Source organism: Perca flavescens, chromosome 11 (genome assembly GCF_004354835.1).
Source record: "Perca flavescens isolate YP-PL-M2 chromosome 11, PFLA_1.0, whole genome shotgun sequence".
Lineage (NCBI taxonomy): Eukaryota > Metazoa > Chordata > Actinopteri > Perciformes > Percidae > Perca > Perca flavescens.
Window position 1 is genome coordinate 31,686,151 of NC_041341.1, and position 18,796 is coordinate 31,704,946.

At 39.7% G+C, this 18,796-nt stretch overlaps 1 protein-coding gene across 1 annotated transcript in view; it reads right to left on the reverse strand.

Moving 5' to 3' along the window:
* Window positions 1–17,919, reverse strand: part of col5a2a (collagen, type V, alpha 2a) — a 59,325-nt gene extending 41,406 nt beyond the window's left edge. The window contains exon 1 of the mRNA XM_028590570.1: window positions 17,645–17,919. Coding sequence (XP_028446371.1) covers window positions 17,645–17,735 — 91 coding nt within the window. The 5' untranslated portion in view covers window positions 17,736–17,919. The remainder of the gene's footprint in view (window positions 1–17,644) is intronic.
* Window positions 17,920–18,796: the final 877 nt, after the last annotated feature.

The following is an 18,796-nucleotide window of genomic DNA, read 5'->3' on the forward strand; positions in this document are numbered from 1 at the left end:
TGTCTCCATGCCATATGGGAAATGTGATTTACAGCATGTTTGTGTACTAATTATGAACTAACTTTTCTGTGCGACAGATGGCATGCCCTAAAATGAGTCATTTGCTTTAATTAGAGAATTAGAAAACCCGAGCTGTTGAAATGGAAATGCAAGCACCTACACAGTAAATGTTCCTCAAACACACACAAAGAAAGGCTGGACCCTCCAGGCTCAAAGTTCAAAACCAAGGCAATCTTTTTCTGGGCTAACAATAATATACTCCGAATAAACGCTAACACTTTACTTGAAGGTATCTACGTAAGAGTGACATGACGCTGTTATGAACACATGGCACTGTCATGACACTAACCCTAACCATAACTTGACACTATGTCATGAACGTTTATGAATTGTTTATAATGTTTATGACACGTTCATGACAGTGTCATGTAACTCTTATGTAGATACCTTCAAGTACAGTGTAAGCGAATAAACTTTATGTGAAATCCTGTCTACTGCAGCAAAGAAGACGAGGTCCACAGTGGAGTGGTGATCGGGCCGCATTTTTCTGTCCGAGCCCGGCCCGCGTCCGACAGAGCAGTAACTGAGCCCGACCCCAAACCCGACACAGTTAAAATCTCATTTTTTTCTCATATTAATGACACATTAATATGAGAAATAAAAACGTGAAAACCCGCTTTTATTAAGCAACTGTAGGAAGGCATTCGGAAATGTCAACAGATGAGCGCATCAGCGCACACGGGGGAACAAACGCACGTTAACACAGGCGCGCACAAGAGGCCCAATAATAAGCTGCTTTAAATTTAAAATGTTTAATGTCTTATCACGCTGACGTGACCGAGCCCGACCCGAACCCGAACATCATTTCTTAATATCTTTACTTTACGTTACTCTGTGACCATTTATGTTCTTAATGTTTGCTTTTTCTCTGCTTTTCTGCATCACATACGTCGCATGTGACATGTGAAAGTCAGTGTTGTTTAGTAAATATCATATACTCTGCATTACTTTATCATACCAAATGTGGAATGGAAACACTTGTATTTACGGCAGCATCCTTCTTTATGTTCTAGTTCATGAACCTTGAACAGCTACGGTGAAGCATCCTTAATGGTCCGCTGACTTACAGCAGTCCCATCACTGTAAAGTCACTTGTACTTCCACACAAACACAATCATTTCACATTTTGCAAAAAAAATATGAAAATTAATTCATATAACAATATAATCCAATAGCCTGCTCTTAAAATTAATGTGTTCATTTCAATTGCAACACAACCAACTAAACTAAGACAGTCTATAACTGCAGGTAAGGTTATTGTTGCCTGTGGGTCAGTGTGGAGTTGCCTCTGAGTACAGAACAAAGCAGCACAACATGATTTGAATGTCACACAAAGTCCTGGTAAACTGTCAAACATATGCTTTTCATATCCTCTCAAGCTAGATCCAGTGCATATTGATCAAACTAAATAACTCACACTGACACACTTTATCACATGTAACAATGTGCGAGATGTACCCAATAGACACAAAACGGTGTATGTTTTTGCAATAATGTACATTAAACTACTGACTCGGTTTCTATAGACAGCTTGGCCATGAGGTCTGAATATATAATCAAACAGCAAAAGCAGGTGTGTGTGTGTGTGTGTGTGTGTGTGTGTGTGTGTGTGTGTGTGTGTGTGTGTGTGTGTGTGTGTGTGTGTGTGTGTGTGTGTGTGTGTGTGTGTGTGTGTGTGTGTGTGTGTGTGTGTGTGTGTGTGTGTGTGTGTGTGTGTGTGTGTGTGTGTGTGTGTGTGTGTGTGTGTGTGTGGACGAAGGAGCAGTTTGGACAGCGTTCAATATTGGATATTAATAAACTGAATAAAACTAAACAACCACATGATAAAGGTTAAGGGGGAAAAAATCGCTAGCAAAACAATGGCTTCACTTGTTTCGTGTCTACCCTTCACAAGAAAGCTCAAGCCCAGCCCAGCTCAAATTCACTCAGAGCATTTCGCTAAGAGGAATCTCCCTAAAAAGCCTTTTTTTGCTGATATTAAGCAAAAGACAGACAATATATCATATTAAGTTGCTGTGAGCTGTACGTTAACCACCTCTAAGTATAGACAGAAGATAACGTTATGTTCGAGCCTGACCGGGCAAAGAGAGCTCTCTTCCTTTGTCTCCCTCAAGTGTGCTAACTTATGACACTAATAACATTACTGCTGGCAAAATACTTTTGCTAATTAAATCCATACTTTAACATTATTAAATCCATGCTTCAACATTACTTTGGTGTACATAATCGGCGCAAACAAAATATATTGTAGAGCACATACAATCAGCTAATCTCCATGGATACATTTGTATAATAAACTTTCTAATACTGTATCAATTAACAGTATTACATTTGGCCGGTCCATGTACAAGCAGGTATGCAGCAAAGGAAAATGGGTGACGTCAAACATTCCAGTTTAGCCGAGCAGAGCGTTAACATATACAAGGGGTCAGAGTGCCCTGGTGGTTAACATCAACTGAGCACATAGCCAGATGTGAAAGAATAAACTGTGGATTCTGTACGCATAGGAACTCAGAGACAAGTTTTTTTCTTGCACTATATGCAATATGTTGACTGAAACATAGCCTAATACAATGAAGGTTAGTGTTTTGGGCCTTTTGTATTTAAAAAAGAAAATTTAAAGTATATCTGGAGATGTGACTAGAGACAATATGGCTACATACTGTAGGTGTATCTAGAGTGAAAGTATTATTGTTGCTATGGGTGTCTTCTCATCTGTATTCTTTCATCTTTCTTCCACTAGGAGTTCCATAAAATTATGACTTGTGAATTTATACACAACCGACTGAAAATAAAATTGGCTGATTATCAAAACTGCACATCCTGTGAGCGTTGACATTATAATGCTTACATCATTTTAATGCCAGAAAAGCTCCTACCCTAAATGTAATCGTATTGGTGTCAGTCAGTGTGTGTCTGTTAAAGGGTCACTTCAGCCACATCACTGAAGTCTTTTCTCACGTACCCCTTGTGGTATCTAGCCATGTAGATCAATTCAACTCAATAAGGTTTAAGATGCCACAATAAAAGGGAGGTGAATTTAAACTTGGCTTGTTTTCAAAGCCGACTCAAAAGACGGAAATAAACAGTGTTGTTATTCTTGATAATCAACAGGCCTCACTATCGCCATTTTTCATTTGACCTACTTTCCATCAAAGAAATAGTCCCTATGAAAACTGATGACCGCATATTCTGTAGATTATCCTGAGAAATCTTTGCTGGAAATTTCTTCCAATGTTATTTTTTGATGCTGGTGGCAGAAATCTCAGAGATTGACTTATCATAACCTCAGCATGAATTCTGAAATAATGTACATGGCTAGACACTATAAATGTTTTTTTTTTTGTGTGATTTGGGTTGACCAACAGTAACAATGCTGTCTGTAACACACATCCCATCCCATCTGTTTTCTGCCTTTCCAAGTGCAGACCGAGGTGCTGGCAGGAAATGTCTCTTTCCTCTCTTTGCATTTCACTTTGAATATTTGAGGAACATAGTCGCAGGCAGTTGCATTAAAACATCTTGTTAACCATTCCCCTAGTGCAGTCTTGTGGCTTTTCTGCTGTCTCATTCACTCATCGGACAACACTGTAGGCCTACGACGTATTGTCACAACTTAAAGGGTAAGACTTCATTTTTAACCATTTCTAACAATCTAAATGCTGACTTGCAAAAGCCAAATAATGGAATACACATGTCAAAGCATTATCATTCTTCAGGTCAGGAAGGTTTTTAAAGTTCTTTCGTGAGGCGTCCTATATGACTGGTGGGGAGCAACCTCAAAGGCAAAAGATTCATTGCCTCCACATTTTGTCTGACCTCATTGCTACAGCAGTTTAGGGATGCTGCTGCTGCATCCACTCCTCACCAAATGGCTGCCGAAGGCTCCGTTTTAAATCCCCTCTTTTTCTTTCGCATTAGCTTGTGTTTTCTCATATCCCTGTCAAGCTCTCCAATCTCCCTTTCTTTCTCCTTATCCCTATCAAAGCACACTGTTTTTTGGACTCCACACTCCTCTGTGATTTTTTTTCTTCCTTTTGGTGCTCTGTTCTTATCCATTTAGTTATTTTAAAAGCTCAGAGAAATGATGCAACTGCTAGGCCACGACACCAGCATATCCTGTATCATATGTGCAGCCCCTCAGGCAAAGGATGGTCTCCCTAAATAGTTACAGTTTTAACAGGACTGCATAGTGTGAGGACACATATGTGAGGAGTTTTAGCTGGTACACTTGATGTCCAAAAAACATTATAAAATGTAAATGTCCAATAATGTTTGCAACAACAGAATACATCTCCCCTTAAACAGCCTCAAAAAAGACCTTAATCATATTTTAAAGGTGCCATGTTATGCTCATTTTCAAGTTCATACTTGTATTTTGGGTTTCGACTAGCACGTTTACATGCTTTAATGTTCAAAAAACATATTTTTCTTATACTCTATGTCTGAATATACCTGTATTCACTCTCTGTCTGAAATGCTCTGTTGTAGCGCCTGTTTCTTTAAAACCCCCTCCTGAAAAAGCCCAGTCCGCTCTGATTGGTCAGTGTTTATGGGCCTTCCGCATCTATTCAATTTCAATTCAATTTTATTTATATCTGCGCTCTCAAGTCTCTGCAACGCCATTGCAGCCGGGGAACGACTGTGACAGCATTATAGCAGCACTTTCTACCATAGTATAGATGTGACATCACAACCGTACAGATGTCGTTATGGCTCGTTTTAAAGGCACCATTTCTGAATACAGGCTGTGTGCATTTCTCTGTAGATTGAGCATTTAGATTCTTTCTCAGGATTTATATAGCACCTCAACCTGCTTTGTAATCAAAAAATACTTTTTAAAATATGGGACCTTTTAAGGTACACACACCCACACCCACCCACACACACACACCCCTGAATGTAAACCAAAAGTCCATTCAATCATGTCCATTATCTCATTAATAAAATATAATCAAAAATATATTTCAATACTTAATAATTCCATGAATGTTTTACTTAAAACATTTTTAAGTTGATTGGGTTTCAATGTATACATAGAAGTAGAAAGGGGAGTGAATACAGGACTTTATGCTACATCATGTTCAATACAAACACACTGGAAGATGCTTGTTGGAAACAGTATGCGACACGATTGTATTTACAGTAATGCAGTTGTACAAATGGGTTGCAGTCCTGAAACTCAAAGCCAATGTTATAGAAAGGCTTTTGGAAGCACCGCGTGAATCTGTAAAGAAAATAGTGTTTGAGCAGATGTTTACGCAAAAGAGTCCTCAAAACATTTTGATTTGAGCTTGCTTTGGAGTTAGCCCAGTATCATCTCTGAAATGGAAACCATGACTTAATTCCAGGTGAGCTACATCAACTGTTCCCCCAGGCACTTCACAGAGACATCTAGTATTACTTTGCTTTGATAATGAGCATCAGTTATTATTCTAACAGCAACTGTGAGTTTAAGCAAAACACAGAGGGATAACAGCTTGGGCAGTTTCCAGTGATTGGCCCTCCACACCTGGGCCTGTCATTAGTTGTAGAAGACTTATCCTTATTTAAAGAGAAACTAGGCGGGGGCTCAACTGGCCAGTAGCCAGTGTTAGCTGTGGTAAATACTGGCCTGATAACTGAGTCCGAGAGGGAAGGGTTCGACACTGTGAGGCCCCTAACTGTGGTGACTTCACTCAAGCTGAAGTCCCGGGGGACACAGAATTTATCACTTTCTCTTTATTGCTCAATGGAGCCCTTGAAGTTTACGACAGCCTGCATTTTCGTAAATGCTATAGGTAGACACAGACAGAGAGAGGCGATGAGGTCAGAGGGGCACTGGTATGATGCATTTTAGTGTAGTGAGGTCACTGAACCCAGGCAAAAGGACTGGCCACATGGGTGTCTTCTGAAAAGGTTTCATCTGTGAAACTTATTGGAGATACAATATTAGACGGACAGATATTTAGGTACAGGTGTATATGTTGACAGATTATTAACAATAAGATGTACGTTTACATGCACACCAATATTCCACTATTATTCTTAATATGATAATATTCCAAATTTGATACATCATGTCATGTAAACAGCATCTTCTGGTTGGATATTCCGAATAAGGCATTTTTTCAAATATATCATTTTCCAATTAAGACGTGGGTTATTCCGGTATTATTCTGGTTTTAGAGGCATTGGACATGTATACAGCACATTTGGAATCTGCGTCTCAATCTGGGTTTTAACCGCAGTTTATGGCCTCCTGCCTGTTTAAGGCTTATGGTCAGCTCTGTGCGTTGCTATGGTTGCTGTAACCAAACCAACCAGCCAGCAGTTTGCACGGCTGCAGACCCGATAAGAAGGAGAAACACAGTCACTTTTAAACATCATCAAAGACTTGGATATCAACAGGTTTTTGGATATTGGCACACATCGCCACGCCGACCTTTTCAAGAAGCTGGCTGAAGGAATGAAAGAGGGACTCTGTGTTCACACAGACCAACAAGTCCACCACCGCTGGTAAACTTTGCAAAAGTCCTGTTTTGCACGGCTACATGTAAACGGGAATATTAGTGGGATATTCACTTTCATTAGCCATGTAAACAGCTTAGTCGGAATATCGTCTTTTTTGGAATTAGAGCAAAATCCAGAATATTATGTGCATGCAAACATTGTCATTGTCTCTGTTACATATCTTGTCCACCAGAGACTACTTACAAATTGATTCAAAAAAGTTGATTTGTTTATTAAATTGCATCTTTATGAGATTTAAAAAAACTCTCAAATACTGGTATTAGTTTCCATAAAATCGGCATCAATACAACACCAGAATGAATCTGCAATGTGCAACTTAACATGCAAAAAGAAACAGAAGTTGAAAATTAAAAACACATTTTAGTACTTATAATTCTAGTACCATTGTTTTATAAACTGACATTTTTTTTTTTACAGTTCGGGCCATCTTTGCAATAATGCTGATGGAACCATGCTGTTACTAATAGCCCACTCTACCAACAGCTCACCGGTCAATGAATAGAGTTGGTGGATTCAGTGTTAAAGCTGTGCCAGGCGGTGTTACAGTGTCTTCAGATCAGGGACAGTGGTGAATAGAATATAATCATAACCATAGGCAATGATGTCCAAAATCCTTTCCTCTATCTGTTAAAGAATTATTAAATAAAATCTCTGTATGCAGCACTAATGGACTTCTGGTTACTAACCGAGCCAGTCTACAATAACATTAGCATTAGCTCCTGTGTAGGAGCAAGTTATATAACCTTCAATTTATCAATTTAATGCTTCTTGTTCTTGTTCTGAATTTTGCTGACAGAGTCTAGCATACGTCTTTGTTACTTTTGAGATGAGAAATCAAATGCTAAAATGCCATACTACCTAATACAATTTCATGTTTTGTGAAGGACATTAAGTCCAAATTTAGTTGTAGTTGAATCGACATATAAGTAAATACACACACACACACACACACACACACACACACACACACACACACACACACACAGAGTGACCTGTTTGTCTCTAATGAGAGAAGTATGAGAGGAATATTCCCTCCCATGTCCAAACTGCATTGACCAATGAAGCTCTACTTTACTAACATCTTGAGAGCGTTCCTGCAATGTCATGAGTGCCAAGCACAGGCTTAAATCTTGGCAGATCTGCTGCAGTTTGTTTGCTGCAACTCCTCCCTTCTATCAGTAACAGTTGCATACTTTATTCAGCATGTCATCAGCAGCTGGGTGAGCCTGAGAAATGTCTTCCCAAAAAAGGCAGACTCCAACCAGAAAGAGAGGCTGTTTGTTGTCTTCAATTCTAAAGATTTAATCTAATTTGATTAAAAAAATACTTCTTTTTTTTATATTTTGAGCACAGACCGATGTTGGACATAGTGTACACTTCCTATACTTTTGTCCATAACATATCCTTAAATAAGTGAACTAATTATTTTAATTGTCCATAGGGGAAGGCAGGCATTCACACTCAAACATGTCAAACAGTAATCTTTAAAGAAAGTGTTTTAATCTTGTGTTTGTCTTATCTTCTGACCATGAATCACAATGGTCATTAACAACAACCACCAGAGCATAAACACATGCTTTTACAGAGGAAATTCCAGTTTGACATGACTTCCTGTGCTGGAGTTGGACCAGAGTATTGCGATGTACAGGGGGTAGAGAATCAGACTACAGACAAGTATTAGCCCTTAATGACACATACCAAACAATCCTCTGGGCTTCCCTCATTGCCGCGTCTTCCACACCTTTCACATTCTCACTTTTGTTTTTTCTCTCCCTTTTCTGCCCTGTTACAGATTCTAGCTCGTATCCTCTTTCCGTGTTTTGACTCCTCTCTGTCCTCTTCCTCCTCTTTTCTCTGTCAGCCCTCTGTTCTTTCCACCCTGATTTGCGGCTGCGATTTTCTTCCCATTCAATCCCCTTCAATCCCCCCCCGCTTCTTATAGATATGGAATTATGATGAAATTAAGTTTCCTCCTGCCAGTTTTTATCCCACGTTTAAAGGTAAACCCCTAAATACCAGACCACATCAGTGAAAGTCAAAGCCTATACTTAGAGCTCTTATTTAGCCCAGGTAAATACAGATGGATACAGACAGATGATGCACTAAAAAAATTCTAGCTGTGTAAACCTGAGGTATTTGTTAGTGTGGAACTGGTGGCTGAATAAGTGAAGCGTTAGAGAAAATGTCTGTACACCACAGCAAGTACAAGGTTCTTCTGCAGGAAACTGTTTCTTTCCAAAAACTCATGTGGCTTTGCTTTAATCCTCAAGTATATTTACAAATATATGCTAGTATACAGTATGGCGCATTTGGATATAATTTTCAAGCTAACAGACTGTAAATGACCATGCCAGCGTTTGGATTTGTTGTTCTTCTGGTTCAAATGTTCCTAACTTTTCCTCCGTGTACTGTAAACAGTTAAAAGCTGGAGCAGTAGGGACGCTTGATATGTGAAGCCTCTTTAAAACGAAATTACCATATTTAATGTTAGCTTTGCCACTTTAACTCGTTTTAAAAAAACTCCATGTCTTTGAGCCACTTCTCTGCAGGAGCATTTTACTAATTTGGTGAAATCATCTTAAATGGTAGCCATGAGTCACCGTCGGCTACAAGCAGACATTTCCACATCTCAATGGTCTGGCTCCGTGTGAGCCGTGTTTGTTCGGGAACACTGACTGGACATTGCGGCCAGTGGGTAAGGGGCAGCACAGACTCGCATTGTGTTAAAAGAATGCTCCCTTCTCTCTACTGAATAACTTACTTCCTTACTGGACATGTCACAACCCAAAAGATGCATCTTTTGTGCGGGGGCGGAGCGGGAGGGTGGCTTCTAAGGCTCCAACCCCGAATGTTTTCTCAAAAGCCCAGACTCCTTCAGATTTTTAAAAAACACATCCTTTTACCTAAACGACATTATAGGTCTGTTTCCAAAGACTCTAAAAAACGACATATACAACCATTTTATTTACTGCTGCACGGTGGCGATTCAATCATGTTATTGTAGCATAACGGTTGCTGTTTAAACACGTAGTAAATGTTTGGAAACTAAATTAGTTAAATTGAGGCAACAAAAAACTAAGTTAGGGTTAGTAAAACAGGGATTGGGGTTAGTGTTACTGGGGTAGGGGTTAGGGTTAGAAAATGTGATGTAATGTGACGCTATGAGCTGCTTGTTTAATCGACCCATATGGCCGTTTTCTGGGTGAAGACGGGCTGTTTTTTAAAATACCTTTAACTGTTCTATGCTACTATTATTATTACTACTAGCTAGAAATATAATTGAGTGAATGTTCTTTTGGGGATTTTCATATTCCTACCCTACCTATGTCACAAATAAAAAAATGATTGCCTGTTTTAAGGTGGCAGGAGTGAAATTAACAGTGAAAGTCTTCAACATTTGCTGTGTTCTGGTTTCAGAATGATAGGATAGGATGTAGGCTCTACAGGATGATTCTTTTCCTTGGAAACTATCATGTTTTGTTATTTTTTCAAATTATCAGATTGTTAGGCATACGACTATCTCACATGGTTTAAAAAAAAAAGGTGCACATAGCTGCTCCCCTGGGGAGCGTACCCCCGGACCTCCCTATAGGTTTGTGCTGAGCCCCTAATGTTTACAACTTCTGGCTTTGCCCCTGCTTTTGAGTCTGTTACATGAATCTGAACAAGCAATGCCAATTTTGATACAATGATCCAATGAAAAAGAAAAGCTATCTTTTGAACACTTCTGACTGTCTTTGTGCTTCACGGAGCTCATTGTGTTCCCGGCTAATACATGCATCTGCTCTGCACACACTATGAGTTTACGGTAGATGACATTTTAAGAAACATCCTCTCCTCTGCTGAGTTCTCCAGTGCTGCATAGTAAAGACTCCAGCTAACTAAACCTAATGTCTTTTCCTTCTGAACATGAGCCTCTTAGAGATTATCTGTGTTTGTAATATGGAAGATTCACATGCACATGCATTATAATGATTCATTCTGCCATTGATCATCTCTGTTTTAAGACTGTATTCCATTGATCTGGTAGAGAAATATGGAGAGCACAAAACACTTCTTGACAGTGAACAGGGGATTCCCAAAATATGTGGTCCAACTCAGTCAAGGCATCCATCATACATAAAGTAAAAAATAAGTCCACTGTTTTATAGGATTCTGAGAAATACAGCATGCCAGAGCTCGCTGATAATGATGCTTTAATCAATCCCAAACAGTGCAGTGGTTCTCAACTAGAAATGAATCATGTGTAAGACAACGTACAATTTCATTTTATTACTTTTCACAGACTGCAGTAATGCAATTCCCCCTTCTTCAGCTCCACTACCTGGATACAAAAAATTACCTCGAGGCATTTCACCGTCGAGCCAATCAGCTGTCCAACAAGTTAAGAGCCTAAACATAACTGAGGCCACATTGCTAACCCTTGTCACCCATGCAGCTCGACTGGCTCACCCGCTGTGGTTGTAGTATACACAACCTTGCTACAACTTAGAATTTAGGTTGGACCATAACCTGCAATTATGGCTGACTGTCACCATGTTGTGGCGTTTAAACAAGTAGTGCCTGAGAATTTGTTTTTTAAAGAATTTATGAGGGGAAGGTTACATCTAAAGAAATATGGGTGTTACTTGCTATTAAAATGCCATCAAATTCAAGGCCAAGTATGCTACTACTATATATTAAGGTCTGTCTAAAGGTCAACTGTAACATGGGGAAATGTGTGCATGAGTCAATCATTGCTTATATTACTGACAATGACTCTCCTTTGCTCAATTGGAAAATTCACTCAGCAGCAACTTTAATCAGATTCTGCTGAATCACTACCTGGCCCAAAGCACTTCACCACACACAGAGAGAGAGGGGTTCCCAAATGGGACCTAACATCTCTTGAAATTGGAAGATTTAAAGCAATTACAGCAGCCTTTGAAATAGTGACCAGATATGTTCAGAGGGAGGGCTGTATTACACGAAGACCTGCCAACCTGCAGAGAATAAGCTCCAAAGGACAGACGTCCTCCTGATCTTCTAGAAAAACTACAACCAGCTGTATCAACACTCACTGTACAGGCACAGTGCGCTGTGCACCAGAAACAGCAGGCTTTCTCAAAGGCATTAACATGACTGTTCGGTTTGTTTTCCTGGCATGTGGGGATGGACAATATTACTTTTTAATTGTTAAGAGAGATAATATGTGTCTAAATTAGATGACAAAAAACAATCATCTATTAAATATCTATCAACAATACTTTCATTAACACTTAAAGAGGTACTCCACCAATTTAGTATTGCACCATAAAATCAGGGGACCCACAAGAGTGAGATTTAAGAAAAATAGACTATTTGACTATTTCAAAATGGAAGTAGCAGTGTCTGAGATATCCTTTTAGTCCATAGAATGGGTCAAGCTACAAAAATGCTTAATCCTGCATTTCCCATGATGCAACACAGTAGCATCTTTCTTCAGACCTATCCTCACACCTCCAGGTTGTTATACAGACTTTTCATTAAAAATAAAATAAACTCTGAAGCCCAAGCTGAGATAACCCTGACATCATCATAAATTTGTGGAGTGTGCCTTTAAAGGTCTCATATTGTAAAAAGTGAGATTTCCATGTGTTTTATTATTATAAAGCAGGTAGAAATGCTACATAAATACTGTTAAAGTTGTAAAATGCTCTATCCACAGAGAAAGGCACCCAGCCTGTATTAAATAAACTGTGCCTTCAAACGAGCCGTCAGGACTTCAATCTGGTTGGGATGTCACAACTCTATTATACATAGGTAGAAAGTGGTGTTACAGTGCTGTTACAGTCGTTCCCCGACTGCAATGACGGTGCAGAGAGCACAGATACCTGCAAAAACACTGACTTATCAGAGCAGACTGGGCTTTTTCAGGAGGGGGGCTTAAAGAGATGGGTGTTAAAAAGGAGCATTTCAGACAAATGGTAAATACAGGTATATTCAGACAGATAGTATGAGGAAAAATAACGTTTTTTGAACATTAAAGCAAAACATGTTCTAGTAGAAACCCAAAAATACAAGTATGAACCTGAAAATGAGCATGATATGGGACCTTTAATTTTTACCTTTTTTCTACATTGATGGAATACACTATACACTGTGAATAGCACAAATATCAACCTGGAATTAGTTTTATTTATTCAATTACCACACGTCACATGTAAATGTAGTGGCCAAGCTCTTTCCATATGACTAGTATGAGCAGCAGTTCCGGCAAATTCTTAATTAGAATGAAATTAAGACAATTATAGCACTTGAGAATCCCAGCCTGTTCTGTGTTTACGTTCTGTCCTGTCATCCTCCCACATGGACAGACAGAGAGGATAACAGGGCAGATTGGTAACTAAGTGCCAATCAAGGGCCAGGAAGCCTGTCAGAGGGAGCTGTAATTGCATGTCTTTTAAACAAATAGTTACTTTAACTTGAACCTGTGGAGGTGCTCAGTGTAACGATACAGGAGAAACTGCCACTACTTTTCACATCTATCCAAGCTCGACCCTATTGACAAGTTGTGTCTTACATCAACCGGTTAACGTCCTCCCCTTCCAACTGCATCTAAAGGCTAAGATGTTTCTTTTTTTATATTTTCCATATACTGCCAAAGCAACTATTTTAACATCTGGAAGTCATCCCCCCAACCCAGGCCTCCATTTGCTGACTGCAATAATTTGGTTTATAAGTAGTTCCCATGGAGCAGTCCTCACAGGGACAATCTGCACTGAAAATCTATCAGCTCCATCATCTGTGCCACCGAGACGTCCCAGGATCACCGCTACAGGCGCTACATATCAGACGACTGTTAAAACGTTGACTTCCTCCAACGTGTAACTTAAGACAATGTCCAATCTGGTGAGCGCGACCCCCTTAAACGTGGTAGAAAAGAGGCGTGTGATCAAGTCATAGCTCAGAAATGCAGCATGTGTTCCTAATCAAGGCCGTCTGTGGACCTGGTTGGATTCACATGTTTGGACGTTTCAGCTTTGGTAGAAAACAGCCCATTTGTTGCGATGTCAGTGATGTGGCAACAACAACTGGAACCAATTTGGATAACCGAGTGACCTCATGCAGGTTTTTTGATTTGGAATACCAGATTTTTGCTTTCTGCTCATGCATTTCTCTAAGAGAGAGGGGGGGGGGGGGCGTTTTGAGTTGATTTGCATTTTTTGGCTGTGATGAATATCAATAACCTGGTGATGATGGGACAAATGTTACAAACTGAAGCAATCCACTGGGTTCACAAAGTGTTTAGGCTCTTTGATGTAAGACGCTAAGTGGCATCTTTGAAGATGTTTTACAGCTATGTCAGCGTGTGGGAGGAGCAATGTTCAACACACACACATTTCTATCTCAGGCTAAAACTGTTTGCACAGACTCCTGCTTTCTGTCATTAGAGTCAGTGATCTATTGCCGTTTCCTTTTCCATGATTACATCCCTAAACCTTACTCCAAATATGATTGGAAGACTTCTGCTTCTTCCACTACAGGTTGTAGGTTCTGTATGAGGGATGTACTATAGTATATTTCATCCTAGTAATCTATACTGGCGTCACCATTTCCAATTTTGAGCTTAAAGTCTGCTACTTGATCTCATTTGCCAACTTGTGTTCTTTTGCAAACTTTCCGCACATGTGCAGCCAGCCATATGACTTTCATTTTGAGCTGTGTAACTGTATTGACTGAAAAGAAAAATTAACATTTGTTTTCAACAGTTTTAAATCTTCAAAGAACCATATTTGCTTTTGTAAATTCCACTAAAGATATGGTTCCTCAGATCTCTTTACAATAACATCCATGTCCTCAACATAGACTTTTGCAGACTTCTTTTTATTCTTTAGAAGAGACTTTAAAACTTTTGTTGATTGTTTACTGAGACAATGAGACTGCTTGCATCAACATTCAACCACACTCAATTTGAAGTTTCATCTTTCCATATAAAGGTCCCAATTACATGGGGTGACATTGGTAATTGTAGCCATGTGCAATTGCAAAATGCCAGTGCTGCTCAGCGTTTTTTAAGCAGTTTGAGTCAGCCCTGTCTCAATAACAATAGGTTCCCCTTATAACTAAACTGCATTCACAATTACGTTTTAAAGGTCCAGTGTGTAACGTGTTTAGTTGTTCATTATCAGAATCTGTGCTGCCCGTTCACAAACTTGTCCTTTTTCCATGAATATTTACCACCGTCATCAATTCCAAGTATTTCACATTTGCATTTGCATGAACTGGGGTAGACGCTCCATATTCATGCTCCATCTTGACATACGTTAGCCAGTAAGGGACATACAGGACGTACTGCTCCGCCTTTCGCGTTTTCGCTGTCACATGATAAACTCACAGGTGATGCTAATGCTGCTAATGGGTATCGTAGCTTCCCGGCCCCGAGCAAGTTTGAAGAAGGAAACAAAATCCAAATTTCAGGAACCGGAGTCTTCTTCTTCGCCCAGAAAAACAACAACTTATTACCACTATTTTTACACCATTTCTTGGGAATTTATGGTCAATAAAGCTCATTTAGCCTATATGAAATTATATCATTTTTGAATAAAACAGCAGAATGTATGAATTATTTTGACTAATATTTAAGATCAGAGGATGTTTGTGGATAATGACAGACTGTCAAAGTTAAATCAGAAAAATGCTATAAAATAAGTTAAACACCTAAAAGTCAATACAATTAGTGAACTGATCCTTAATTTGACTTGTGAAGAGCAATTCGAGGAACCATCCATGTTACTTTTGGGCAATTAGGTTGAAAGAAACCAACATTTCTGCTATAGAAACTTTGAAAACGGGTCAAATTTGACCCAAAGACAACATGAGGGTTAACATAGTCTTGCATTGTACAAGCCTATTTCCATACCGGTTTGTCAGTGCTGGAGTGGTCTGGCTACTATTCTCGGATGGAGCAAAAAAAACGCTCTGGCTTGTTTCTATTTCTTTAAGCCAATCACAACCGCTGTGGGCGGCGCTAAGCTCAGATAGCAGAAATAGTGAGAAAGGAGGGACATGTCAGGCTTTATCTCAGCAATGTACATCCGCTTAGCCATACCGGGTTTAATGTGATATTACCATGATATTTGTGAGGGTCTTTGTTGAATTGTTGAGTGTGTTTCATGCTGTTCTCACAGCCCCTTATTGGTGGTTATATTTTTCTATTCAAACTAAGCATACTAGCCAAAGAAATAGTTACAAATGTGGATTGTAAAACGCAAAAAAAGATTCAGCATATTAAAAACCAGTCCATACTAACTGGTCATTGTGTGGAACAAGCCATGAAAGCCCCCCCACACACACACACACACACATGCAAATTGTCTCAAAGCGCTGGTGAACCATATTTTCCCTTAGTCTACAAAAACCATGAACTTTCCACTGTTTTTATTTGGTCGAAATGAAATCCCCTCACCCACCACTATTCCATGGAAAGAAGCCTGCAACAGCACTGTGCTGTTCCACATGGACAAATATGGACGGAGACAGGATGGAGAATCTGATTAGAACAGAGCCACTTAGAACTTTATAACTACATAACGCAAACATGCATTAAAAATACAACAAGAAAACATGTTTCCCAGGTCAGAACAGCAGAAAGCTATAGAGCTTGGGACAGTTGTATATCCCTTCACTGTCTGGTAAAGTTTCCTTTTAAAAGTTTGATTAATGTCCATATATAATTCAGTGAGAATGTGAGAATTTGTCAAATGCCAGCATTAGTATTAGAGCTAAATAACTTCTTTAAGCCTAAACGTTAAAGTTAAAGTGCAACACGATCAGTGTGAGACAAGTTTTGGGGCCTAACCTGCATTGACTACAGGGTGGCGCTCCATCTGGTGCCCCAATACCGCACGACTGTGTCTGCATTACGTGAAACCGATCCTAAAGAGTTTAGCCAACTCATTTTACTTAATGATATAATGAAAGAACTGGTTAAAGTATCTAGAGGGAATGACCGCTTTAAAAAAAAAAAGAACAGTACTGTGTGTGCTGCACGGCTTGACTCCACGCTCCATCAGGGGCCCATCAAATGAACTTTCCAGTGCTTAGTGCGGCCCATGACATCATACGTATAGAAACAACACAAGTTCATGTGACAACACAAGACCTCAAACGATCCAGTCGGAAAACGAAAAAAAGAGGGGGAAGCACGGTTGAAGTAAAACAAGAACATTCAGGTGTTCCAGCTCTTGGCGTTGCCAGCTAAAGACATCAGCAGTACACCGAGTGAGAATCCAACAGCATCTCTCCTTCTCATGTCTCCTCACATCTGGCCTGAATTAACATGCAGGCTGCGTTGCCTCAGAGGCGCGTGAGCTCCGGTGCTGAAATTCTTTTTGCAGATGTACAATGTAGTCCGAAGGGGGGGGGGGTTGTGGTAACACTTTAATGAATGTTCCAAAGTGGTGAAGTATTGCAGAAACCGCAAAAGGTGTTCATTTCCCCTCCTCTGCACATTTCCAGTGCCTGAGGGTGACATCACTTGCAATCACTGACAGATGTCCACCAGGTCTGTTTCCTGACTTACATGGCTTGTTTGAATTGCAGATAATCCACAATAGAGCTACTCTCATCTCTTTTTAAATCTTCTCTAAGCTAGTCTTCAATAACCACGTAAGGTTGTGTCATCCCTGCCAAAGATCTAACTTACATGTTCCATGCACTACACTACATTATCAGCTGCTATCCAAATTGGAAAAAGGCAATTCCTAACAAGGCGATTGAGCAAATTGAGTTGTCATGTACGAGGAGACTTCACTCTGGCACAAAACAAATCCAATGCAGGAAGGAGGAAATTAACAAATCGGTCTCATTTGTCTTATCAAAAATGACTTCTCCCTTAATTTAGTGCACACTTAATGGAGTTTCTGTTGCCTAAAACCACTGGGCGATAAAAAAAGGAATTTGTGCAACTTAACCCAACTGCTTGTACAAGCACAAACAAGAAGTCCAAGCTAATGTTCCGTTAAATCAAAGGGCAACCATTAGAAACCTTCACACAGTATACTCAACAGCAGTTAGGCGTTAAAATAAACAGCAGAGGGGCTTCACTTACCACTGTTCCCGTCTTGACATGTAACAATCAAAACCTGAGCTACGGAGACTACCAGAAAAAAGAAAGTCCTTAAATGCACAGAGCTCATCATGTCTATAGAAAAGACATGAGCCGTCCTCGTGCGTAAAGCAAGGGGGGAAAAAGGATGAAAAGGCACAAAAAAAATAAAATGCTCAGGTTATCACTGCGCCACCATGAATACAAGAGTAGCTCTCCTTGTAAGCAGCAAGCAGACCCAGCCCAGACTGCGTGAGTGCTTTTTTTGTGTAGTTACAGCTTTAAATGAGAAGAATGCTGGCCAGCCTAATTTTCCTCCCCCTTTTGTCAGCCCTCTCCCATAGCCATCCTCTCACAGGCTTTTGTGGCTATGGGAGAACTACACCCATGTTCACAAGTTCTCATACTTTCCAGTCTTTCTTTCTGTCTGTCTAGTTATCTCACAATGTACTAGTCTTTAACTCCGGTTCACAGTAAAAGATGCAAGTGAACAGATAAGGAAAAATGACTTTGGTTTGTTTGGAGGTGTCACTGATTTTTTTATTTTTATTTTTTCTTCAGAAGTGGTTGCTAAGCACGATCATAAAACAGCTGTTTTATTGCTGTCTCTGGGGCACCAAACAAGACACAGTATTAGCTCAGAGTCCCTTTTTTTTACTGGGCAATTAAACATAAGAATAGAGTTTATAACTGCTGTTTTCTGAGGAGAAATTGTAGTCAAGGAATTATAGCATATGTCGATTTGTTTGCTTATAAAATAAGGGGTGTCTCTTTAGTTGCCCTGTTCTTAGTCAAAAGTGCAGAAAGAGAGATAAAAAGCAAACTGTGTGTGTGTGTGTGTGTGTGTGTGTGTGTGTGTGTGTGTGTGTGTGTGTGTGTGTGTGTGTGTGTGTGTGTGTGTGTGTGTGTGTGTGTGTGTGTGTGACAGTCTCTGTGGGTGGCCACGAATGTAGGTGGTCATGATAGGGAATCCAGAGTGTAAATTTAGAGACAGGTCTGAGGTCAACACCTCTTGACTTATGGTGAGAACATGGAATCCGCCCACAGTGCTAATACCAGTTTGAAATCTGATTAGAATCCAATGTTTTAAATAACTAAGATCAATATTAATATATTATACTCTGTCAGATTATTGTGATGCATATTGCGTCAGTG